The sequence below is a fragment of the Hemicordylus capensis genome, chromosome 4, assembly GCF_027244095.1.
Source record: "Hemicordylus capensis ecotype Gifberg chromosome 4, rHemCap1.1.pri, whole genome shotgun sequence".
Classification (NCBI taxonomy): Eukaryota; Metazoa; Chordata; class Lepidosauria; order Squamata; family Cordylidae; genus Hemicordylus; species Hemicordylus capensis.
The window spans coordinates 197,233,930-197,261,378 of NC_069660.1; the positions used below are offsets into that span (position 1 = coordinate 197,233,930).

A 27,449-nucleotide genomic window follows, 5' to 3' on the forward strand; every position below is an offset into this window, starting at 1 on the left:
TCTGTGAGACCGGGCTCGGCTGCGACTGGTCTATGCACTGGGAATAGCATATGTGGTAAAAAATCTTCTAATATTACTCTCCTTGCACATAGCACCACCATGAATAAGGGTTTTCATGCAGCCTATCCTTGAGGTAAATGACAGACATCCAGAGCAACAAACTGCTTGTGGAAGCATGTTGTGCTAGCAAAAATCTATTGTGCTAGGTAGCTGCACTGAGTCTGGAGCTTGCATTCCAGGCTAGTGTTGTACTACTTCAAGCATACTTCTGCTTGTGCAAACATTGTACAACTATGACACACCTCATTTGTTTCATTGGGGATATTTGCACAAGAGTTTAGCACAATAGCATAATTCTGTAATTCCCCTCCCCCTTTCATTGCAACTAAGCTAACTTAGCTAAAAATAAAAAAGAGCCCTGTTGGATCAGGCCCATGGCCTATCTATTCCAGCATCCTATTTTCCACAGTGACTCACCTGATGCCTCCGGAAAGCCCATAAGCAGGAGATGAAGGCATGCGCTCTCTCATGCTTTTGCTCCCCTGCAACTGCTATTCAGAGACATCCTTCCTCTGAGCCTGGAGGTGCCCCATAGCCATCAAGACTAGTAGTCATTGATAGGCCTATCCCCATGAATTTGTCTAAGACCCACTTAAGGGCATCCCTAAGAATATATTCACTAATGCAGATTTCTTCTTGCAAAGGAAGAAGAAGCACCCCCATCTGCAAAGTAGTTGCACTACTTTAACTCTGAAACACCACCCCCTCTTCCACTACCTGTGAGAACAAGGCTATAGAGCTGGGCTAAATATGTTTGCCACATAAATCGGCATCCCCATGGTGAATACTTGCCCTTGCATATCATCTGTAGACATCACCATGTAAATAAAACCGCCCTGAGCCTTCTGGAAGGGCGGTATAAAAGTTATAATAATAAATAATAAGAGCCATCATGTAGTGAGTTTTGTGCTGTCCACAGTGCAGTTAATTGGCAGCAGCTGGCAGAGTCAGTGCAATTCATGATGCAGTTCTCCCAGTTTATTAAAAAGTGATATGGCCAGAAGGACAGTTGCCACAAGAATGTTGATCCCATGACAGTTGGTTCCACATGATAGTGAGGGCACAGAGCTCAAAGATGACAAATTTGGCTTCATGCTTCAAACAGGCACCATCCTTTTTCATGAGGTTTAATCCTGAACTCAGTAGGGTTCCTCAGAATCAGATATTTTAGGCTAGAATTAGGATGGACTTGGGGCAACCACCATTGCTGAAGAAACATAAAGACAGCAATCCTTCTTATAGTTCATCTTATGATGAGAGCCTGTGGTTTGTGGTGACTAGAGTGTTGAACTAGATCTGGAAATTTTCACTGGGCCATGAAGTTCAATGGACAAGTTACCTTCTCTGAGCCTTGGTTGCCTGTTTGTGAGGATAAAGTAGAGGGGGGCTACCATGTACACCTTTCTGAGAACCTTGGGGAAGGAGAGGAATAAAATGGAATAAATGTGCTGGATTGACATCTATCACCACAACGTACTCATCCTGAGTTTGCCTTCAGCAGTGACTCTAATGAGTGCAAAAATAAAACCCTTCCCCTAATGGTTACAATACATATTTCCTATTGTAGACCAAATAACCATGTTGTAAATGAAGTAGTAATCTATTTATAAATACTAATTTATTTAATAAAAATACAAAAATATAAATATACATATATAAAAATATCATGAATCAACACAGAGACATTCTTTTACTCAATAAATATGGCAGTATATTCATTCTTATTTTTAAGGTGTAGTCAGATTATGTTATAACATGGGTAGATATTGTCCCAAATAGTAGGAAAGTGAAGCAAAGCGTTCCTTTAAAAAAAGTTAAATTTCCCAACATATTAAAGGCACAAAAAGCCTTTTTAGGTGTATTTTCATAAGTGCTGAATATCTTCTTTTCAACTTCTTAGGCAGAGAGGGTGAGTGTATTTTTTAAAAAAAGAAAAACTAATCATTTTCATTCACATTGACTTATTAAGCAAACCCTTACTAAGACAAACACCTATTTTTTGTATTTCTCCAAGTAAGAGAATGTAGGCCACTTTTATCTAGTTACAGAGGCATTAAATCCCATGAACACTGACCAAGTAAAGAAATGCTATTCTTGGGCTGTGATCCAATGCTCATTGATCTCCATGGAGGGCTCCACCCCCCGCACCACGCAGGGCTGCTGCCATTCTCTTTAATGTCAAGGCATACTCTGCACATGTATTGGGCTGTTTGCACAGAAACATTGTCATTGAGAAGAATGGGGGAGCCCTTGCTCCCATAGAACTCTATGCACTGGAACCACTGGACTGGAATGTCAGTCTTGGTCACTTCCATCTCCGCCATACATATCTGCTAACTTTTTAAACCGAGGACCCCAGTCGCTGAGGTAATCATAATCTTGGTTGCTTTCTGTAGTAAGTGATTCCAAAGAGCTAAGGGAATTTGCTATCGAATCATTCCCTTCATAAGCATATGTTGCTAGAGAATCATAAGGAGGTGCAGTTGGATCCAGATCATTTTCCTTTAGCCTCCGATGGATAAAGTCTTGGACATCAATGTTTTCCCACAAAGGTGCAGTCCTTCTTATCTGGAAAATTGTTTCTGGCATCACATCTCTTCTCATTTTGTTTTCTTCTCTGGCTTCCGGATTTCTTAGTGTGCCAATGTCAAAGGCTTGGGTATCTTCTTCCCCACCTCCTTCATCATTGTAGGTCACAATGTTGTCTCGGACATCATCCTTGGAAACAATCAAGGGCTCTTTCTTCCTTTGCCGTTTCATTGCTGCAAACAGCACAACTAGAACTGGAAGCAAGCAAAAGTGATGATCTGCAGGTTGAGCAGTAGAATGAAAAGCAAGTCGGAAACATAAGGTACCATCTAGATCAGTGATCTTCACTATTTTCAGGGGGGGCATGTTGGCAAAGAAACCCTTTTAGTGTGAGAGCCATTTCTCACTGTGCTGATCTCTGTGAGTTCTATGCTTTTCCCAGTGCCAGTGGGGTAGGGCTGGGGTTGGCTGCTCCTGGGAGGTGTAGCCCTTCCCCATAGAGCTCTATGAGGAAAGTGCTGGGAAGGGCCACACTCCTCAGTGCACCATGAGCATCTTCCAAGATGGCGCTGGGCTGGAAAGAGTTCTATTTCCCTTAAAGGAGTGCCAACAGCACTGGGGAAAGTGCAGCACTTAACAATGGGTGTGGTCTCTGCTGCACATTACCATGGGAGCTGTGTGGCGTACTTGGCTTCAGCTGAAGCTTCACACAGGCTTAATAAAGAATTAGTCATGGAGTTGCACTTACAGTCAGTGGGAGCCACCACTGGCACTTGGACTCTGCAATGAGGAACATTAATCTAGACAAAGTTAAGTACTTCTAAATTGCACTGATTTCACTGGGAAAGATGAATGCAATCCCTAGGAATATTTATTTGCAAGTGAGACCCATTGAACCCAGGGGGACTTATTCCTGAATATACATGCATAGGACTGAGCTGCTAAAATTGTGCTCCCTCACTTTGGCTGTGTCTATATTGTGCTGAGGAGAGTAAAGCAAATTCTTGTTCTTGAAGTGAACAGATTAATAAATGCAGTTGGCTTATCTGATCTGTTGTACTTACACTGTTTGTTTGCATGCAGCTGAAATGGTTCTCAGAGAATCCATTTCTCACATTGCCTGTGAGGAAGAATGGCTGACTCTCTTTTTGCTTTATCTGCCCAGAGTACTTTCACTGGCTCTTTAGCCCATTCAGTCAGCTCCCATTAGCACTTTTCATCTTGTTGTAAGAAGCAAGGCATCAAGTTCCACATTTACAAAATGACCTTTTACAGCTTGATTTTCAGAGGTGGAGGTGTTGCAGGAGATGTGAAATTCATTTTCTGCTGATATCAGTATTTGAGCCATCGATAAACTTGTGAAATCTCCCCATAAATTTAATTACCAATTAGGATGCAAGAGGCAATGCAGTAAATTCATGTGTTTGAACTCCACTTTAACCACTATGAGATATATCCTCAGTGGTGATATTATTTCCATGTTTTCCCCCAGCCAAACTATTGGCATTGTTGCTGTGGCTATTTAGTTAAAGCAAAATGTTTAGCATTTCTATTCTATTCTTTCCTGACTTTTCAATGACAGTTTGACCCAGGGTTCAGTTGTTCTAATAAAATGTTGTATTTATTGGAAATGAAGCTATCTTTGACTACTTGAAATCCAGAACTGAGATGCTGATGTGGAAGTTCAGGCTTAAAATTAAGATGTTTCATCAAAGCCTTTTCTGGATCATAAACTGATTCTTCAGTGTCTGCTCCCACATTTAACCTATCTCAGATTTAATACTGTAGCACTTGGACACTAGGGGTATGCAGAACCAGTTCAAATTGAACAAGGTTCAACTCCGATCGGGCCAGTTCAACCGGTTAGAACTTGAACTGGGCTGGCCTCCAAATAGAGGGGGCCAGTTAGAGATGTGCAAACAGGTTCAAATTTGAACCAGTTCAGTTTGAAGGTTCAAACTCAAACCAAACAGGGCATTGAATTGGCAATGCCGGTCTGAGTTTGAACCAAACAGAACCTGGTTCTAGTCAAACCTCTTTGAACTGGTTTGAAGGTTTAAGCCTTCAAAACTGGGTTGGGGTAGTAGGCATCCCTGGGTGCCAACTACCACCCAAACCCCAAAACAGTTGGACACCTCTGCGATATGTAATGATAGGGTATAATGGGGACTCGAAGTGGCCCATTATTCCCTATGCAGAGCACCTAGGGCCACTGAACCCCAAAGTAATCGGACACTCCTTCAATTTTTAATGATTTTGGGGGGAAGATTTTTCAATTTGAGGATGCCACAACTGCCCTCCCTGGGGGGTTCCTGGGCACCAAAGTGGGTTTGGGGGGCAAGGTACCTTGTGACACAACTTCCCCCAGCAGCCCCAAGCCAGTAGGGCTCATGATTTTTTTTTTGATTTTTTAAAAAAGATTTTAGCCTGTCTCAATGCAATAAATAGGAATTTCTATCCCCCGCCCCTGAACTTTGAGGTTACACAGAGTTCATTAGGTTACACACTGCTCTATATTTTTGAATGGGTGAGAAATTCCTATTCATTGCCTTGAGATGGGCTAAAATCTTCAAAAATTTATAAAACAAATACCATGAGCCCCATTGGCTTGGAGCTGCTGGAGGGAGTTGTGGCACAAGATGCCTTGCTCTCAAACCAGCTTTGGTGCCCAGGAACCTCCCAGAGGGCCAGTTGGGGCATCCTCAAATCCCCATTATTCCCTATGGGCAAACAGAAAAAAATGTTTAAAATTTTCCATGAAAAATCACAGGAGTGTCCGATTGCTTTGGGTTTCAGTGGGTGGAAGGCATCTGTGGGTGCCTCCCACCCACCTCATCTTTGAGCCCCTAGGTTCTCTGCATAGGAATAATGGGCCAGTTTATGTCCCTATTATTCCCTATGGGAAAATTCCAAAAATTGAAACATCTTCCAAAAAAATCATTATATATCACAGAAGTGTCCAATTGCTTTGGGGTTCTGTGGGTGGTAGACACCCCAGGTTTGTGCCCTTAGGTGCTCTGCATAGGAAATAATGGGCCAATTCGAGTCCCCATTATACCTATGTAGAACCTCTTAGAACTGGTTCGAGTAGGATTTGAATTTGAACCGAACGGGGGAGGGGTTTGAGCAAAACCAAAACCGAACCTACCCACCTTGGTTCGAATTGGGTTCAAATTCAAACCAAACAGGCCAAGCCGGTTTTGTGCACACCCCTAACTTCTGACCCACCAAGCCAAACCATACAGCAATGTATGATGACCTATCTGCTGCCAAGAAACCTCTAGCTGGGGTACAAAACAGGAGCATTGTCAGCTTGATTGGTCACAATTTGTTCAGGGCTGGATTAAGAAATATTGGGAAACTGGATCCTGGTAATTGTTAGTTTACATGCAAACCATTTTCAGCTGTACTACAGGATAAAGGAAATAAGTTGCTTACCCAGGAGAATAATAATGCAGAGCAGAATGGCAATGAGTGCTCCTGTGCTCAGGCCCGCTGGAAGGAGCAAAGCTTCAGCATTACAGGACTGCATGTTTCCCTGGCTGTCACAGGCACACACTCTGATAGTCAGGGTGCCAGTGCTACTCTGGATGGGGTAGTCATTGTCAAATATTATCACGGGCAAGAGATAGGTGCTCATTTTATTGCGGCTATATCCATTCCTTCTTGTTATAACTCCTGCTGTGTTATCTGAAACAGAAGAAGGAACGTGTAAAGTTATATTAAGAAGCATTATCCATCCATCCATCTGTTTATTTATTTATCTATCACATTTCTATACTGCCTGATACATGTATCTCTAGGCAGTGTACAAATTAAAAAACCATTTTAACTGGTTTTAAGGTGGCGAAGTTGGCATTAGATGAAGAGATCAGGAAAGAAGTCTAGAAGCAATAAGCAGAGCCTACCTTTGTTGTCTATGATAGAGAAGTTTGGATGGACTGTATATTCTGGCACCAGTTCAAAAAAAAATTTGTGTCCACGAGCAGGTTCATCTTTGTCCATTGCACTAACAGTTTGTATGAGCTGCCAGGAAATAGCAGTACATGTTGTCAGAAAAATAAACTCACCATTTCATCCTCTAATATAACTTGTTTTGAAAAACATTTGAAATGATTGATGAAAAACCAGGTCAGTGGCCTCTATTGTTGCATCAAGTCAGTACAGGAAATTGATTCATACTGTAATGAGTTTCAGGTTATGATTATGAATTCTGGTTGGCTTTCTCTTTTTTTAGTCAGGTCACTGGCTAACAAAAAGCCCCTGCCTTAGGAGGCAGGGTTTTCTTTCTCTGGGGATCTTGACATAACCTTCTGTTGCTTGTAGGAATGAACAGTTCATGAGGTCAGTGGATGCCTCTGAATATGAAAGTTAATAGCCCTAAAGTATCCCTATAGCAGAAGCCTTCAGAGTCTTGTAAGATGGCAAGATGGTAAGATGGCACATATTTTACTCCTGGTGTGCCCATGTGAAAAGAACAAAAGCTGCAGCTTGGAGAAAAGACAGGCAGTTTCTTAATAAGACAGAAGCCCTGTTCAGATGTTTTCTTTCTAAAGCTGCGCACAAGTACAGTCATCTCAAAGTGCTCTGGAAGTCCCACTTCAGCATGTCACTCCCACCCCTGCTTGTGGCTTTCATGGTTAGGTCAGCAGAGCCCATCATCACAGTTAGGGCATTTCCCTTTCCTGATGAGCACCACACTAACTGTGAGGAACATAAGGGGGTGGGGAGTGACATGCCAGGATAGGACTTCCAGAGTGCTTTGGGATGGATGACGGAGTGCATGGGATTGCGTACAGCTTTTAAAGAAATAACATCTGAATTAGGGCTAGAGAGAGACTGGAATATAGAAGCTGGTCAAAGAGCTGAAGTTAGAGAAAACATCTATCTATCTATCTATCTATCTATCTATCTATCTATCTATCTTTAAATAAATAAATAAATAAATAAATGTATGTTTTCTCAAACTTCAGCTCTTTGACCAGCTTCTATATTCCAGTCTCTCTCTAGCCCTAATTCAGATGTTATTTCTTAAAAAGCTGTATGCAATCCCATGCACTACATCATCCATCCCAAAGCACTCTGGATTAATTGATTAATTAATTAATTAATATACCGCCTTTCATTAAAACAATCCCAAGGGAGTTTACACAGAATTAAAAACAAATAGAAGTGTGCATTTCGTTTTGGATACAAAATGTTTTGTGCCCCAAACAGGCCATTTCGGCTGTTTTGTAGCCAAAATAAAACACCCAATGCTCAAAACAGAAAATTTTGTAGCCGAAACAAAACATCCCTGTTTCGGATACAAAACGTTTTGTTGTTTTGGCTGTTTCAGAACTCCATTCTGCAAGTGTGAAAAGTCTTTCTCCTTTCGTCTCCATTTTGAGTTTTGACATCAGTTTGAATTTGTGACCCTTCCAGCCTGCAGATTGGCCAGCAAAAGCATGGGCTGATCTGCTGTAAATTGCCTCCTTATTCCTTTTTAGGAAATGTAAGGGTAAAATTTACCCTGATTGGCCAGTGGGGCAGTGTGCATTTCATTGTTGTTGTTTCAAACTGTTGTGTAGATCAAGTACATTTTGCGGGTGGGGGGGATGTGGATGTGCATGGCCTTTGGAAATCTGCCTAGTTCTTTGCAAAGCTCTGTTGTTGTTGTTGATATGTGATGCTGATGCTATTTGTGGTGGATTCGGGCAGAAAGGGGGCTTTGGGAACAGAAGAGTGGGTCAGGTGGTAGTGCCCCAATGGGTGCCTGCTGCCACCCAGATTCCAAAGGAATTGGGAAAGGGTCTGATTTTTAAAGAATTTCTGAAGTTTACATGTCTTTGGGGCAGAAAGGGGGCCTGAGGGTAAAAACAGTGGATTGGGTGGCATTGCCCCAAGGGGTGCATGCCACAACCCAGATTCCAAAGGAATAGGGCAAAGGGCTGATTTCTTAGGAATTGTTGAAGTTTATGTGTCTTTAAGGTATTTTCTCCTAGGGAATAATGGAGGTTTCAGCAGATCCATAATTCCACCTGGAGGGCACTGGGGTAGCCGGGAGTGAGTGGTGGTGTAGTGCACATAGGGTGCCAACCACCCCCATGGGTTGCTAACCCATGGGTTGCTGGGTTCTGTTGTTTCTGAGGTGTTCTGAGTGTAGATTCTCTGGTAGCATGTGAAATTTTCAGCGACAAACCATGAATGCACTCTCTTATGCTACCAGAGAATCTGCACTCAAAACATCTCAGAAACAACAGAACCCAATACCCCATGGGTTAGCAATCCATGCTGGTGGTTGGCACCCTATAAAAAGCAGCCTCCTGGCTCAGGGGTCTCTCTAGTATGCCTGCGCGCTCACGCAAGGCATACTGGAGCTTCTGGGGGCTGCGCGGCCCCCAAACTCCCCAGCCCCTGCCGGCTCTGTCATGTGTTGGCGGCTGATCCGGCTGCCCAGGCAGGTCTGCCGGATCCTCTGCGGGGAGAGCGGACTTAGCCTGCTTTCCCTGCAAACCCGGACAAAGCGGGCCTCACTGATCGTGAGACCCGCCTCACTGTCTTTTTCAGAGAAGGCATGACTCTACCTCCCCTGCTGAGAGACACTAATTCCTGATACTAAGTTGGTAATTGCTGTAATCAGCTTCCATTCTTATGTAAAAGAGGACAGATTTAACCTTTCATGGAACCATATTTGTGCCCTGAAGCAATCGGGTTTTACAGATTCAAATGCTGGCTGTGCTTGAGGATATCCATGGTTGAGAATTCACTGATACATACAGTTTTATTCTTTTAGAAGTTATTTCCTGCTGCAGATGCAGAAAATTGGGGGGGGGGTGTGAATTGTAGAATATTATTTTTCAAGTCTAATTGATACACTCCCAGGTCATGGCTGCTAGAGTTTTAAAAAAATATGTATTATTTAATGTATGGGATAAATTCTTATTTCTATCAAGCTACTCCAAACAGAGCTACCCTGAGCCATTTTTGGAAGGGCGGTTTATAAATCAAATAAATAAAAATAAATAATAAAAATGTCCTCTAATACTTCTTACAGCTGAGGTGGCTTAAAACAATACTTTGCACAAAACATACTTTGAAAAGCTTAAAAGTTTTGTATCAATACAAACAGTCTAGAAAGTCATTAACACAAAACAACATCTCAAGAAGATAACTGAGAAACTTTCCCCAAACTGATAGGCTTTGTATTCTTTTCTGGTATTACTGGCCTTGAGGCCAGTAACAGTCTAGGTAGATTGTCAAACCTTATCTAGAAGTTTGTTCCATTACCCTGGAGGGCACCATTTCAGTTTTCAAGAAGGGAAGGCAAGATTCACAATAAAGTTCAAAGGCCTATTCTTTGGTCTGCTCTGTTTGCATTTGAATGGGAGACAGCATGTGAGCACTGTAAGATATTCCCCTCAGGGGATAGAGCTGCTCTGGGAAGAGCAGAAGGTTTCAAGTTCCCTCCCTGGCTTCTCCAAGATAGCTGAGAGAGATTCCTGCCTGCAACAATACTGAGCTAGATAGACCAATGGTCTGGCTCAGTATATGGCAGCTTCCTATGTTCCTACGTTCCTATGTTCCATTAACTCATGCTTACATTGCAAAAAAGTGCATTTTCAAAACAATTGCTGTGCTAACTACCACATAATAACCAGAAGTTCAGGTGCCTATGGGGAAAAAAATGCATTCTGAAATCAGGGGATGGTGGTGCTTCCGGTGCCTACCCCACCATGACTAAATGATATCTCTAGGCTCTGTTCTTGGAACCCCTTTGTCTCTGCTGCTCCCCACACTTAATTTCAGGGACCTGATCAAACCTCACTCCTTTGCCTTAGAAATCCCTGCCTCCCCCTTCCCATTTCAGCCTTTAGCTTCCAACACAATAAAGGCATTGAAAGAGAGACATTTCTATGAGACACCTGTGAATTGTTCTGGGTTTTGCAACTCTGAAAGCATTGAGAAGTGCATAAACAATGGCTTGCTCCTAGTTGTAGCAGGCAGCTCAGTACTCTGGATAATGCTCAGTTTGGCAAGCTCAAGATTGACCTTCTGAAATCTCCAGCCACTTCTAATGCCTCCCATTACAATTACAGCTACTCCACACTGTCTAGTAGATTTCAAGTTCCTGTTCAAGTCCCAGGGATGAAGCAAAATGCTCAGCTAGAGTTGTGTGGCCGGGGGAAAAAAAATCCCATGGAGCATTAACTGAAGGGCAGTTCTAACATACTCAAAAAATCAAGTTGGTCCACTTTGGTTTTATTGGAAAAGACAAAAGAACTAACAGGAGCCGCTGAGACCAAGGACAAAAAAATGGAAAATAAGTCAAACATGGGAGGAAAGCAGGTATTTCGGAAGCAAGCATGAATTCCCCTTTACTAACCTGGGTCCACTCTGGTTTGCATTTGAAGGGGAGACTACATGTGTGAGCACTGTAAGATATTCCCCTCGGGATGGGGCCATTCTGGGAAGAGGATCTGCAGGCTTGCATGCAGAAGGTTACAAGTTCCCTCTCTGGCATCTCCAATATAGGGCTAAGAGAGACTCCTGCCTGCAACTTTAGAGAAGCTGCTGACAGTCTGTGTAGATAATACTGAGCTAGATGGACCAGTGGTGTGACTTGGTATAAGGCAGCTTCCTATGTTCCTAAGTTTGTTTTCCTGCCTTCTCCAATATCTGTTCTGTATGTCTGTCTCCTGTTCCTATATTCTGTTCTGCCTATGGGCCACTTCAGATTATACCTTGCTGGACTGACTTCATGGGATAAGGACTTGCATGCCCATGAGTGTACACGCCCACCTGCCCCTCCTGGGTGCTTTCCAGCCTAGCTGCTCAACAGCAGCAAAATGCTTCCGTTCAGGCAAATCGCATTCAAAACATAAACAGCAGGGGGAGCAGTCTCACGAAAACTAATGACCTGAAAAAACAGCAACTTCTTTGCACAAGATATATGACATCATACCACTATATCACAGTGATTACATTCAAAACAAAGCATTGGAAATATGAACGTCACCCTGTTGTCAGCGTAGGAACTGCAGTGTCACAACACAGGAAGTGTGGAAGCACACTTCAGAGATATGTCCTGACCCTGTTGCAGGGCCTAATCTGGAAAGCGCCCTGGCTGCAGGGGTGCTGCTGATTAATTATACTAAGATGGTGATCAATCCAAACCGCTTTTCTACACTTGGTCCAAATACTAATTTAAACTAGGATTTCTAGAGCATGTAGAACAGCGATTTGGATGAACCACCTCTCCATGCGATTAATGAACAGTGTCCCTGCATGCTGAGGGTGGGGGAGAATTACACACACACTTACTTATCCTGTGGAGTGATGCAAGCAGCCGAACTAGCCCTATTTATCTTCTGTTCCTCAAACTCTATCACACTTTGGAGTGAGGAGGAAATCACCTTGGATGGGATTATAAAGATAGACATCTTGATTATTAGTGATTAGGGTACCTAGGGACAGGGAGCTATCTATATCACCTACCCCGGTGATGTCCTGTCCTGTTCTTTCCTTTCCCGTACATACAGGGCTGATGCCAGACTATTTTGGGGCCTAGGCAAACATACTGACACTCTAAACTCTGTGCCCCTCTGTGGTCCGCGCCCTAGGCGGCTGCCTAGTTGGCCTAATGGTAGCACCGGCTCTGCCTACATAAGGAAATGGAAACCATTCATTCATATATGATTAAAGAGTACTCCATTCACCCCAGCCTATAACACAGACCTTTTACTACTATGCCTGTGACTGTATTTCATCATGTTCTAGGGCAGGGTTTCTTAACCTTGGGCCCCCAGATGTTGTTGGACTACAACTCCTATCATCCTCAGCCACAAAGGCCATGTCTGGGGATGATGGGAATAGTAGTCCAACAACATCTGGGGGCCCAAGGTTAAGAAACCCTATTCTAGATGGACCAAAAAAAAAATGGAACCCGCAATGCAGGCCTGATATGCTCAATCAGATCAGTAGGGGAAGGATTAAATTTAGTCTCCATCTCAGTGGTGTCCCTGGATGCATCCCTGGTTGTCACTCACCTCTTTGTAGAAAAGTAAAGCACTGGGGGGACATTGCTGCAGTGATAGCTGAACCTGTCCTCTGCTTCTGGTGAGCAGCCTGTCCACTCCACAATGAGGCGGGTCTCACAATTTGTGAGACCCGCTTTTGTAAGAACTGCAGGGAGAGCGGGCTAAGCCTGGCGGGGGTGGGGGGTGGGAGCTGGCGGGGGGTGGGGGAGCTGACGGGGGTGGGGGGAGCTAACTGGGGGGAGCTGGCGGGGGTAGGGGGAGCGGGGGCCAGGAAGCCCCTGCAAGCCCCAGTATGCCCTGTGCAAGCGCGCAGGGCATACTCGGGAGACCCCCGAGCCGGGAGGCAGCTTTTCGCCTCCCAGCCGGGGGTCTACTCATGAGTAGGCGCGGCACGAAGCTGCACCGCGGCTACTCACGAGCCTAAAAGGCAGGTTTCCTGGAGTGCTTGCTCTGCAGACCTGCTTTTTAGCAGGGGTTCCAGAGTGGGTTTGCCGCTCCAGAACCACCGGGCTCGGCTGCGAGCCCGGTGGTTTTGACGATCAGCAAAAATCGGGCTAGCGGAGGCCAGCCCAATTTTTGCTAATCGTCAGAATCACCCCATAGAATTTTACTTTTTAAAAAAAGGGGGGGGGAGCTCTGAATCTGGAGTAACTTGGTGCAATTTTTTCCAAAAAAAAAAAATTAAATTTTTTTAAGCAAAGAGAACACACAGCTCTGGTACAGACAGATCTTAACTTTGAACAAGAGTTCTCCTGGGTTCATCCTTAGTTACTGTAATTCTAGTAAACTCAGTCTTGGAACATGTGAATTGGGATGTTAATGCATTTTCCACTCATCAACCCCTTCAAATTTCTGTGGTGCCCAGCAAATCTATTCAAGCCTCACTTATCTTTTTTGCCTTTGAAATCCCTGCTCATTGCTTCCCACTTCCCTCCTCCAGCATTAGTTTTCCACTACAACAGAGGCATGTAAAATAAGTACATCTGGATGGAATTGTCAACTCCTGATAAACAGGCTATTGCTTGCAACCTTAATAGAAAGACCACCACCCACCATAAGTTATCATATACAGTAAAGTCACTAGAAAGTTTCCCATCCTGGTCACAGTATAACACTATTCTTCTAGGTTTGGTTTTCTTATAGCATTGGAGATAAATATTCTCTGAGTCATCCTCCCACACAATGGAGCATGGCAGGACTATGAAAAAAAATGTATTGCACTAGGCAACACATACATTTGGAATACGTTTCAACATTTCTCCATGCTTCATTAAGCAGCCTGATGCCAAAGTTGTTCCTTGATTTGAATTGTTGATTATTTTTCCGGAGTTGTTGCCTGCTGTTTAATTCCTCCTGCACTAGCTGGTCCAACAGCCTCAATTTTAAACTTCTGAGTCATGATCAAGCCCCACAACTTTTCTAGAAGTTTATAGAAAATGTCCTTTTCAAGTATCTAATCAACTGGATAAAACTTCCCCTTTGCAAACTTTGCAAAACAATGAAAGGCTAAGATAAGAAGTTAATTAAAATGGCATGTAATTAGATCTCTGCAATTACTGTCTTGAGTAATGCAAGGGGAAAATGTCCAGTAAGAAGACAAATTCTAGCAAGTTATCTTGAGGTTCAAAGGCCTGTTCGTACAGGCCCTTTTTCTGATATTGGATAGGGAATGTCCCTCTCCTTTCTTCATGTATTTAAATATCTATTATATATTTTGAAGAGTTTGTAGGTGTGTTTGTGCGGCAGACTTCCCGATTGCCTATAGATACCAAATTCTGCATATACAATCCTGCCACCCAAATTAGCTGAATGAATAATTTATGTGCTAGGCGAAAGGTTTAATTGTTTTTGGGGGTTGTTGGGGTTTTTTTTTGGTGGGGGTAGATTTTGAACACTCAGTAATCAGATCAGTAATTCAAACATGGCCCCATGTCCAAGAGAAGCAGATCTTTCTCAGATGTAAATTTACCTTGATTCAAATTCCATATATGGCCATTATTCAATAAAATAAAATTCTTTGATGTTGACATCCTACAAATTTCAAACTGTTCTTTCACTTCCCCATTGCTTGCACATTAATTAAAAATTATCTTACACACATACAAATTGTATCTATTATATATTTTTTGATGAGGGTTTTTTGGTGGATTTGTTTGTGCAAAATAAAGCCACACTTCATGAATTACCTACAGATATCTTTTTTTGCGTAAACAATCCTGCCCCTTAAAGTAGGTGAATGCAGTACTATTTATACTGGAATATGCTGAGGAAAGCTATTCATAACTTTTTTAAAAGCTAAATGACTTTGCCCGGTCAACAACTGGCCCCAGCTACTAGTATGTTATATAAGATCAATGCTCACAGCCATGTTTATAATGACCCAATTTGCATATTACTTCTTGGCCATATAGTGGCCATTGTAGTCCAGTGGCTACTGTCTTAGGATTGGATTGGCCAAACCATGGTGTATAAGCAGGGAGCGATGGTGTGCAAATGAGTCAACATGTATTTCTATGCTTTCACTGAGCCAATATAGATGGCTACACTACCCAGAGGCGCTCTTACCCCTGGACTTCAGGGCCAAAGTCCAGGGCCTCTACAGCCCCTGGGGCCCCTCAAATCCTCTTTAGTCTATCCCGGGTGGTGTGGTTGCCTGATAGAGCATGATGATGCTTAATTTGCAGGGGAAGGCGAGGCTCCAAAGGCCTTTAGGTCCAGGCTCCAAAATTACCTAGGTGCACCTCTGACACTACCTCTAGGGTGAGCTCTCTTCCCCTGTGGGTAGCCTGTTTATCTGCATCCAAATGGTAAGAACAAGTGTACCTCACAACAGGGCATATGTACAGCAAAATGTAAAAGCCAGTGTGGTGTCTTGGACAGGAGAGACATGAAACTCCCTTCTAGTCCTTATATTAGTTAATTCACGAGTAGCATATCTCACAGGCTTGTTGAAGGATAAAATGGAAGTCGGGGCCACTTACATCAGCGGAGTTCTTTGGAAAAAGGATTTAAATAACAGTTAATAATAATAGGGATAAGACTGTGTAGTATGAATTGTGGTTTTAAATGGTCATCTGTATAACCCCCTTTCCAAGGAGAATCCAAGTATCTTGAATTCTCTGAGGCTGAATACACTGAATCGTGTATACTCTGAGACATGTTTGCTCTCAACAGAAATGACAGCATTGTCCCTTTTGCACAAGACACCGGAAATCATGGGAAAGGAATGAATGACTTTTACCCCCTTTTCTGTGCCACATGCAAATGTCACCTTCAGAACAGGTTCAGACTTAACAAATGCAGTCACTTTAAGAGCAGCTCCAGAGGGGGCCAAGGGAGAGCAAGCACCCCCTCAGACAAGTGATTTGACCCCCACCTGCCCCCTCAATTCTGTTTCAGTAATCTAATATGTGGAACACAGAAAACCCACACAGAAATGCACTTTGCCCCTTCTCTGCCCCCTCCATTTTTTTTTGGTGCTGTCACTGAGTTACTTCCAGTCTGAGCTGCCAATGGAGGATAGTTATAGTCTGTGACTTCTCTTTGAAAGTTTACTATTGGCTGTGATGATTCCTGTACCTCATGTGGAAATCCCTGTCTGTACATTCCGTAGGTTTTCTTCCTGGGATTTTCACCCTCAGTCATGTACTCAGTGGGTGGTCTTAAGCAACCCACTTATCCCTCAGCCTCAGTTTTCCATCTCTAAAATTATGCAAAAAAAAAATGCAACCCAGCTGGTTCAAGGATGTCCAATACAGTCTGTCTCATATCAGATTCGACTGGTGGAGGTGGTTGCATTCCTGGTTGCAACATAGTGGGCTCTCCATCTGTCTCATAACTTCACACTGAAACAGGGTTTTAAAACTCCACTTTCCTCCCTGAGAGCCACCCCATAATGCTCTGTGGAAAGAGGCAGCATCATGATGTTGTATTCTTTCCCCTGAACATTCCTGGGGTGGGGGAGATGCCCACTCTCTCTTCCAGAAGAAAAGCAGAGTTTTAAAATCCCATTTATGTCGGAATTTAAAAGGCAGGTGGCTAGCCAGCCATGTTGCCACCAGGTAAGGCTCCCAGTACATTGATTCAACCCAATAGGGCAGAGGTAGGCAACCTTGGCTCTCTAGCTGTCGTTGAACTACAACTCCCAGCATCCCCAGCCACAATAAATGAAACTGCAATTCAACAACAGCTGCAGACAAATGAAAATAAACTGAATTGCAATTCAACAACTGCTAGGGAACCAAGATTGCCTACCCCTGAGATAGTGCATCACAATCCAATTCCATTATGTTCAGCAACACACACACCTCACAGATTTTCACCAAAGGTTGCAGTTTCCCCCCAATGATATTACTGAATTCAAATTTTATATATCTTTCTCCAATTTGGATTTTTAAAAAATGACTATCTATTAACTTTTATAAACATGAACAATGACATATTGGGCTAGTTCTCATTATCATTCTGCTGCCAAAATTCTTGGAGGGGTAGGCTCCAGTGGGACAGGTATGTGCACTCCCACATGAGAACCTGGGAAAATGGCAACAATTTTGGGAGAAGATCAGGCCAGACCAAGCTCCTCCCAGCACCAGTAATCAAAAATTTGATGTCGGGCAGAGGAGCTCAGGCTGGCATGAGCTCCTCCTGATATTGGCATCATTTCCCCAGGTTCTCAAGACATATGTCATGAGTGCATGTGCCTCCTCTTTCTTACTCCCCAACCCAACTATTTGTGCAAAACGATAATGGAAACCAGCCTTTTAAGTGTGTAACAAATCATCATTCCTCATGGCTTACTGAATCAACTGTAACTCTAAATAGTAGGGAATGGGATCTCTTCTGTAACCCAGCAGCATATACAAGACACTTGTTTAAGGGGTGGGATAATTATATGGAGTAGGGATGTGCTGGGTGTTGGCTTGAACACCACTGTTTGAATACTGATGGAATGGAATCAGGGCAAGCACATATGGGAGGAGAGCTGGTCTTGTGGTATCAAGAGGAGTCAACCCTGATTTTAGAGATGTGCATGAACCTGTTTAGAGGCCCTTTTATGGGCCTCCGAAAAGGTTCGAACGACTGGCAGTTCAGCCAATTCAAAGGAGGGGGGATACAATTAAGGGCGGGGGAGGATGCTCTTACCCTTCCCTCCAGGTTTCCCCCACTGGCGCTGCATTGTAAAAGGTCTGGTGGGGTGGCACTGTACCCCCCTACCGCCCTGTTCCCTCATTGGACTGGAAGTGGCAGGAAGTACCCGGTGTGCATGTCCACGTCAGGTGCGTGTGTGTTCATGTCTCGCTGGCTCACGTGCACTTCAGGCATGAGTGTGACGTGCGTGCATTCACACCGACATGCGCACACGTGCAAGGTACATCCTATCACTTCTGGTCCAATGAGGGAATGGGGCGGCAGGAGGTACACTGCTGCTCTGCCTTACCCTTTTACAGTGCAGTGCCGGTGGGGGAAATATGGTGGGAGGGGTAAAAGCACCCTCCCATGCCCTTAACGGTATTCCCCCACCTTTGAACCAGTCCCTGCCAGTTCTGTGTACATCCCTACCTGGTTTGCAATTGAATTGGATATTCCCCTCAGGAGATGGGGCCACTCTGGGAAGATCACTTGCAGGCTTGCTTGCAGAAGGTTTCAAGTTCCCTCCCGGACATCTCCAAGATGGGGCTGAGAGAGACTACTTCCTGCAAGTAGACCGGAGAAGCCACTGCCAGTCTACATAGAAAATACTGAGCTAGATGGACCATTGGTCTTGCTTGGTATAAGAAAGCTTCCTATGTTCCTATCTTGAGCAGGCCTCCTCTTCAGTTCTGCTTGCACCCTCGCTCAAAGTTCACCCTTCCTCATGGTAGAAGAAGTTACCTTGAGAAGGCAGAAGGGCCTAGTGTTGGCGTTTGTGATTATTTATCAAAGCACCTAGGAAGCTACCACACCAGTTACAGAGTGCAGAGTTTTTGTTGCAACTATTTCAGTAATACACATGGAGATCACTGTAGAGTCTAAACTAAATTGATTTATTGGTGAAGTACATTTGGGATAGGAAAGACCTATCCTCTCTATCAGCTACACAATGAAAAAGAGAGAAAGAGAGAAATGTTTCCATCTTCTCTATAGGAGGAAAGTAAGAGGACTGACTCACTACAGGAAGTACCTGAGGAGTCAAAGCAGGGGTCATAGAGCAGAGGCAAGCAGGGACAGGTAAGGAGACCCTCACTAGCTACTCTGCTTCCAATGCCCCTAGTGGTCATTAGGATAGTTGCTGCAAAAGGTTGATGCACTGGAACTCCAACAGCTAGGAAGAGGTAGAAGCAGGTTGTTGGTCCATAGATGAGGTTCAATTTGCCATTTCCTGCTGAGGAGAAGGCCCTGAGAGGCCCCAAAGGGCCTCTTTTTCCATCTGGAAATTATGCATGGAGCATCATTTCCTGCCAGGGATCCTAGGACTTGTAGTCAAATTCCAAGATCTGTAGTGGGAAAGATTCCACTCTTCTATGTGAGCCCTATGGCTGCAGTTTCCACCATCTCCTCTCCCTTCCCCTAAATATAGCACAGCACAGTCTTTGTTTCAGTCTTTGACCAGCGCAGCAATGGAAACAGACAAAAATGGTTCAAACAATTTACATCCACAAAATAAAAGTCTCTGCAAAGTTATTTAGAGTAATAAATGGAAGACGCTAAAAGTTAAAACTATGGGGATAAAACAATATATAGAGGTTAATAAATTTTTTGCGTTGGAGGAGGAGGCAGCCTTTTTAAGGATTCAGTTAAATGCTTAAAAAGACCCTCAAGGCTTTTCAAGTGTTTGTAATTAGAGCTCTGAAAAGGTCCCAAGCACTTCCGGGGCAAGAAGCACATAATGGCGCAGCGGGGAAATGACTTGATTAGCAAGCTAGAGGTAGCTGGTTCAAAAAATCCCCACTGGTATGTTTCCCAGACTATAGGAAACACCTATATTGGACAGCAACAATATAGGAAGCTGCTGAAAGGCATCATCTCATACTGCATGGGAGATGGCAATGGTAAACCCCTCCTGTATTCTACCAAAGACAACCACAGGGCTCTGTGGTTGCCAGGAGTCAACACCGACTCGATGGCTCTCTAGTAGTTACTTTACTTTCTAGTAGTCTGCTTGCCCATCTCTAGATATAAGTGAAAGATTACCCAGCTTACACTTTTATTTTATATTTATATTTTATATCCAGCTCTTCCTCCAAGGAGCCCAGAGCGGTGTACTACATACTTAAGTTTCTACTCACAACAACCCTGTGAAGTAGGTTAGGCTGAGTGAGGAGTGACTGGCCCAGAGTCACCCAGCTAGTATCATGGCTGAACGGGGATTTGAACTCAGGTCTCCGCGGTCCTAGTCCAGCACTCTAACCACTACACCACACTGGCTCTCACTTGAAAGTTAGTAGCCTTCCACAAGATGGCAAACATCTCTCAAAAAAACCCTAAGGTGAGTTATTTAAAAATGAAATAAAAAACATTCTGCTGACAAGTCTGCGTTTGTGTACAATCACTCCTCTGCAGTGCATTGATACTCTCTAAAACATCTAAAATGACAGTTGAAAAAACAGATGGGGACCAGTGATACTTCCATCTTAATTCTGCAAATCTACTGTTGCTTGAAGGCTTTTGCAGTTCCTGTGTCATTGTGGGACTGCTAATTGCCACTGCCAGTATGAGAGCAAGGAGACAAGTTTCTTATTTCTCAGTTTTACTTATGAAGATATTTGGCAAGTGTGATGTCTCATTATCTGTATCTTCTCTGTCTGAGTTTAAGAATAAAAGTTCACTTCCCTAGGAAGTGAAACAATGCCAGTGTGAAGTGATGCTTAGCGGGGATTGGGGGGGGGGAGAGACACAGCTACACAACTAATGTGCAACTGTTTATTGTAATTAGGCGGTTTAAGGAACTTTGGAATGCACTGTCAAAGACATCAGCCTTATGGTGGCAGGATGCTTGCTGTTTCACCATGCCTTCATTGCATGCTGTTTCAGTAGCATAGGGATATATAACTGGGTGTAATGGATGCTTTCTCCATGAAAGACCCCACCCCTCCCATCTACATTCCTGCCTTCCTGGGCCAGCATGTCAGAGAAACAAAGGATAGTATCAGCAACCAGACCCTCCTTTAATGTAAGGATTGAGGCAAGAGGTGTATGCATTCAGTGGCTCAAGTTTCATGCAAGACAATGCAGGCAGTTGGAGCACCAGCCACACTGCTCCATCAGTGTAAACGCTGCCAATGATGTTGCACAACGTGGCAGTCCCACTTCATTGTAAACAGGCGCAAAAGCAGTTGTGTGTTTCTAATGGGCATCATGTCATGAAATTGTGTTTGTGCAACTTTATTACAGGGAGGAACTGCCTTGTTGCAAAATACCATTGGCAGTCTTTATACAGACACAGCAGTGGGGGTAGTGCTCAAACCCACCACATTGCCTTGCAATATGATCTCATTTGCTTTCTGGTGTCTTGCATTACCAGACATTGTAGCGGGTAAGCATTATCATGGACTCTTATCTATTATATTAATTCTCATAGACAAGCCTCTGTGGGGATGTGTCCCGGCAACCCAGCAGATTGGCTGGGCGGTGGAGGCACTGGATTGGCTGGGGAGTGGTTGGCTGCATAGGGAAGTGGCCGCTTGGGGAGGGAAGGGAAGGAAGGAAAGCAGGCAAGTGGAGAGGAGAACTGAAGGGACTGGGGCAGAAGGGAGTGGGGAAGCTGAGGGGAGAGAAAGCGGTGGAGCCTGGCTGGGCAGAGACAAATGGCTGGCCGCTTCGGAAGATGCTCTCTAGAGGGAGGGCCGTGCAGGAAGGAGCCAGCTGAACGCTTGGCCACCCGACACCAGGGACTGGAGGAAGGAGGCGGCGGCAATGGCCAGCAGGGAAAACACAAGCAGGCTAAAAAGGTGGGGGTGGGGGGAGGTGGGGGTGGGGGGAGCACGAATGAGAGAGAGAGAAAGAGAGAGAAAGAGGGGAAAACAGAGGAGGGAGCAAGGTGGGGCAGAAGGCTTGGAGGAGAAGGGAATGGGGCAGAGGGCTTGGGGGGAGGGGAGTGGGGCAGAAGATGGGGGGAATGTACTGCTGCACAGATGCTCTGTGCGGGATCAGCTAGTATAAATGAAAGCTAATATCCTTCTCTTCAGTGTTCACAGCCCACCTCTTCTCCATTATAATTCACTGGCACAAACTCTTATAAGAGCAGGTTAAGACACTTGTAAATGTCAAAAAGAAAGGCAAAGCAGGTTGGTCTTATTTGAATGCGGTGATATGAAATGCCATGAGGAGGCCTGGGCTGACTGTATCAGGAGGCAGAGTAAGGAGGTGGTCACCTGAGATGGCAGATTTGGGGCAGAGAGAGGCTTAATAAGCAGCATATTGTCAATTATTTTATTTACGAGTATATGGATTGGCAACTAAGTTTTAATAGCGAGCTTTTGTGTGTGCCCTTACTGGACCTGTGATTAATCTGTCCGTGACTTTTGGGTTTCATGAGAGGGAGGGGAGAGAGAGAGAGAGGGAGGGAGGGTGTTGTCTTTTTGACTGGCCCTGCCATTTTTGACATTTTTTGCCCAAGCCCTGGATAGAAAAACCCCAGAAGACAACTTCCTCAGGCTCCAAAGAGCTGTGTGGTCCCTGAGCTGGCCCACAAGATCAAAGAGGCTTCCACGATTTGGGACTAGGTAAGCTCTACAGCTTTAGCTAGTCTGTTTTTGTTTGTTAAAGTGATGGAAACCTGCATCAAAAGTGCCAATGGCTGTCTCTTACCTTCAGAATTTTTCAGTGAAGTTTTGTAAACTAGTTTCAGGGGAGTAACAGCAGGAGGGAGGGCATGCCCTCAACTCCTGCCTGTAGGCTTCCAGCAGCATCTGGTGGAGCACTGTGTGAAACAGGATGCTGGACTAGATGGGCCTTGGGCCTGACCCAGCAGGGCTGTTCTTATGTTCTTATGTTCTTAAACTATAAATTTTACGTATATGTAATCAGTTCTAATTAATCTAATAAGAGCTGGATTATCAGCAACAGAAAGATCTTTAGTTAGTTGACAGACCTCACAAAAACCCTTACTAAAGTAATTTTAGTGAAAGTATAGTTCTCCACCTTGGGCCAAATACTAATTGGGTCTATTCACACGTGCAGGCAAAATCTGTTGGAAGGAAAGGACTTTGCGCTGTCTCTTTGCCTCAGACAGTGGAGGACAGACTAGTAAGTCAGAGGGCTAGAAGGTCAAAGACATTTGGTCATCACTTCCTGCTGCTCTGATGCTATCCCTTTGAAATGTAGATTGCTAATCTTAGGGGATTCAACTTCCTTCCTCCTTCTCTCTCTTCCTACCTGGCTGTTGACCTTGCAACATGGCAAGTCTCTTGCCCTGCACCATATGTGCAGAGAAGATGGTGAATCCATCTGCATCCATTTAGATAGATAGATTAGAGATCCTAAATCCTCACTTTCCTATCTAGAATGGAGTTCCTTAATAAATACCTTTTATATTGATTTGAAACAAGCAATTGGCTCCAAGTTACTTTACTCTTAGCACACATGCATGCATAACTAAATCCGCTGTGTTTGTGCCTCTGTGCACTCTGCTATATTGAAAAAGGGATTCTCTCACCACAGAGAATTTCCAACAGGTTATGGGCTCCAGCCAGTTATGGGAGCAGTATTTTGAGCTGCGTGTGCTGCAACTAGATAGTTAGGTTTGTTCCAGGAGATCCATTGAGATCTAGCGTGGACACTTTGAATTGCTAATCTACAGCAACTGCCTTTTGGAGCCGGTGAGCATGGCTGCATACCTGGAGGGAAAACTCAGGCTTACCATCCTGGAAGCGGATAATTACTTGGAATGGAAGACTCGACTGAGGATTGCACTGAAAGCAGAGGGACTCCACCAAGTTACTGAGGAAGACCCCCCTGCCAGATGGAACCTCGGACGCTGAGAAAAAGGAGAAGGAACTCTGGCTAATTAAGGACCGAAAATCACAAGCGATGATTGCAGCTTCCGTGAGTAAAACTTTCCTTTATGCTATTTGTGATCTTGGAACCTCAAAGGAGATGCTAAACAAGCTAGATTCTATGCATATGAGGAAAGGATGGGCATACACGTTTAATTTACGCCGAAAATTGCAAGATCTCCAATATAAAGATGGGGACTGTTTCTCTACTTTTATTGGGACTTTGGAAGATTTCTTTTTTCAATTTAGACAAGCAGGAGAGGAATTTACAAAGAGTCAAAAGCTGGAGACTCTGTTCTTGAGCTTGCCTGCTTCCTATAGCACTATAATTGGGCAATTGGAAACCCACACCAATCTAAACTTTGAAAAAGCTGTAGAAACATTGTCTTCGGAGGCTAACCGAAGAAACCTTTTAAACTCACGCTATGAAAGTGAACTGGCTAGCAACTTTGCTCTTAAAGCAACAATTGATCATTCCAGACGTAACCCGAGATGGGGAGGGAATGCTGGAGGAAATGCTGCAAGAGGGAACCGCATGGGCACCTCACATTTGCATACAAAGAGAGCCGATTTCACCAGAGAAACTCAGCCCAGAGAGAGAGGTCACATGACCGCCAGTGCTGAAATGAGGTCAGCTGGAAACAAAGCCTTCAGGTGTTTCCTGTGTAACGAATTTGGCCACCGGGTGGCGCATTGTCCCAAGAATCAGACCAGGAGGTCTGGGAATATCAGTCAAACAAAGGAGAATGAAAATAGAGATTCCAAGTATACAGACAGACATTTCAACAAGAACTATAGTGTTAATTTAATGAAAAATAATGAAAAGCTGATTTTAGATTCTGGGTCATCTGTCCATATTTCTAAAAATCTAAGTTTCTATACTGAACTGTTTGATATTCCTGAAGAGACTGTTTATTTGGGCAATAATACTACAATTAAAGCAAAGAAAAAGGGCGAAGGAATTTTATATTGCAAATTGCTGGATGGATCTGTTAAACCATTTTTTCTGAGAGATGTTTTGTATATCCCTGAATTCTCAAGCTCCTTGATTTCAATATCCAAGCTAGAGCAACAAGGCTGTGAATTGTATATTAAAAATGGACAATGTGTTGTTACCCAGAATGGAAAAGTTTGCCTTGTGGGCTCGGAATTTCAAGGTCTTTATCATGTGGAAGAGCAATTTACAGACAGAGAAAGACCAGCCCAGTCCAGACCTGAGGCATACCAGCCTAATGTAATGAACCTAGCCAAGTTGTGTCAGCATGGAAACTGCTTACAATTATGGCACAGAAGACTAGGACACAGAAGTTTTGAATCAATTCAAAACATGAAGGAACAGGGATTAGCTAATGGCATTGATTTTGTACCATGTGACACTGTAACTAACTGTGTTTCTTGTCTCGAGTTCAAAGCAGTAAACAAGCCATTCCCAAAGCAGAGTGAAAGGAAGACGAAAGGACCCTTGGATCTGATCCACAGTGACATATCTGGACCACTACCAGCAACCATAGGTAATCATAAATATTTTCTAACTATAACAGATGATTTCTCACGATACACGTGTGTTTATTTACTGAAGGAAAAATCAGAGATGCTGGAGAAATTAAAACAATATGTGGCGATGGCAAGCAACAAATTTGGCTGGAAGCCAAAGATCCTGCGCACAGACAATGGAGGAGAATACATGTCCAATGCTACACAGCAGTTCTTGAGAGAACATGGAATCGTGCATCAAACTACGGTGCCTTACTGCCCGCCCCAAAATGGAATCGCAGAAAGAATGAACAGAACTCTACTGGACATGGTAAGATGCATGCTTGCTGACGCACACCTCCCACAGAAATTCTGGGGAGAAGGCATCATGACTGCTACATACATACACAACAGAATGAACACAAAACCTATTGAAACAACACCTTATGAACTTTGGCATGGTCATAAGCCGTCCATGACGCATCTGCGTGTCTTTGGAAGCACGGCTTACTCATACATCCCAAAGGGAAAAAGGACTAAGTTAGGGCCTAGGGCCACAAAAGGGATTTTTGTAGGCTACGCAGCACAATCCAAAGCCTACAGAATTCTGGATCCTGACACCAACAGGATAACCATAAGCAGAGCAGTGTGTTTTGAAGAGGATGAAAGAGCTACACCTTCAGAGGGGGCCTACACTGAAGCAAGCAACCAGACCAAGCACCCTGATGACTGGATTATGCTTCCTGATCTCAGAGGAACTGAGGAGGAGGAGGAGACAGCAGATCCAGATCCAACCACACTTGACACAGAGACCCCCAGCGATCCACCAGACGCACCTGAGGTGATAGAAGAGACCACAGAGGGTGAGGTGAGGCGATCAACGCGCTCAAACAGAGGTGTTCCAGCTCCGAGGCTGTCCTACCTCGCAAGAACAGCGGAACAACCAGAACCTTCATCATGGGAGGAAATATCCCAGCTACCACAACCAGAAGCCCAGAAGTGGAAACAGGCTGCAATTGAAGAGCTTGAGGCTCTACAGAAAAACAAAACCTGGACTCTTACTAAGTTACCACAAGGAAGAAAAGTTATTGGCTGCAAATGGGTTTTCAAACTCAAACATGATGCTGATGGTGAGATTCAGCGCTACAAAGCCAGATTAGTAGCAAAAGGATATTCACAAAAATATGGAGAAGATTATGATGAAACCTTTGCACCAGTGGTTAAACATACCACAGTAAGGACTCTGTTAAGTATTGCTGCTAGCAAAGGAATGCATGTTGAGCACCTAGACGTGAAAACTGCATTCTTGCATGGTGAACTAGAAGAGGACATTTACATGCAACAACCACCAGGTTTCTTACAGGAAGGCAAAGAGGACTATGTATGCAAACTGCAAAAGAGCATTTATGGTTTAAAACAAGCTGCCAGAGCATGGAATATAAAACTGAATGATATGCTGCTTCAAGCAAACTTCAAAAGAAGTGAAGCTGATCCCTGCCTGTACACGAGATGCAGAGATGGGAAATGGACTTACATTTTGGCGTATGTTGATGATTTGATTTTTGCCTATGAAAATCCAGATGACAGCAAGGAAATAATGGATCATCTGAACAAAGAAGTGGAAGTCAAGCAACTTGGCAACATTGCACACTACTTGGGCATTCAAGTACAAAGAGAGAAAGATGGAAGTTTCCTGATCAACCAAGAACAGAAAATTAAAGACTTGATAAACTTGCTCAGACTGGAAAATGCAAATCCTACACCAACTCCAATGGAAGTGAACTACATAAAGCAAGAAGATCAAACTGAGCCACTATCTGACAACCATAGATATCGTGAAGCATTGGGTAAGCTTTTATACATTAGTACACTCACTAGGCCAGATATTAGTACAGCAGTTGGTTTACTTTGTAGAAAGACTGCATCACCAACAGTCAAGGACTGGAATGCAATGAAAAGACTTGTTAGGTACCTAAAGGGTACTGCACACTTTAAGCTCAAGCTGCCAGCTAATAGTGAACCAAAACTAGAAGCATACGTAGATGCAGACTGGGGTGGAGATATAACAGACAGGAAATCCACCAGTGGTCACATAATTTTCTATGGAGATGGAGCGATAAGCTGGTCAAGCAGAAAACAAGACATAGTAGTATCATCAACCACTGAAGCAGAATATGTATCAGCTGCACAGGGCTGTCACGAGATACAATGGCTGTGTCAACTACTGAAGGACCTAGGTACAGATGTACCACAGCCCATACCAGTGTATGAAGACAACCAAAGCTGCATTCAACTCTCCAAACAAGAAGATGTAAAGAGGAGTACCAGACATATTGATGTGAAGTACCATGTAGTGAGAAGTCTGCAGAAAGATGGACTAATCAAGTTGCTCTAC

General features: G+C 43.9%; 1 protein-coding gene across 6 annotated transcripts in view; it reads right to left on the bottom strand.

The window, feature by feature from the left end:
- Nucleotides 1-1,659: 1,659 nt before the first annotated feature.
- CDH9 (cadherin 9) overlaps nucleotides 1,660-27,449 on the bottom strand; it is a 209,438-nt gene continuing 183,648 nt past the window's right edge. For 4 of the 6 annotated variants that reach the window (XM_053247486.1, XM_053247488.1, XM_053247487.1 and 1 more), the window contains 3 exons: nucleotides 6,498-6,615; nucleotides 6,028-6,279; nucleotides 1,660-2,843 (listed from right to left, as the gene is read on the bottom strand). In XM_053247486.1, the coding sequence (XP_053103461.1) occupies nucleotides 2,356-2,843; nucleotides 6,028-6,279; nucleotides 6,498-6,615 (858 nt within the window). In that variant the 3' untranslated portion in view covers nucleotides 1,660-2,355. Of the gene's footprint in view, nucleotides 2,844-6,027; nucleotides 6,280-6,497; nucleotides 6,616-27,449 lie in introns of those variants that run through there. The other 2 variants (XM_053247491.1, XM_053247489.1) reach the window with 2 other exon arrangements.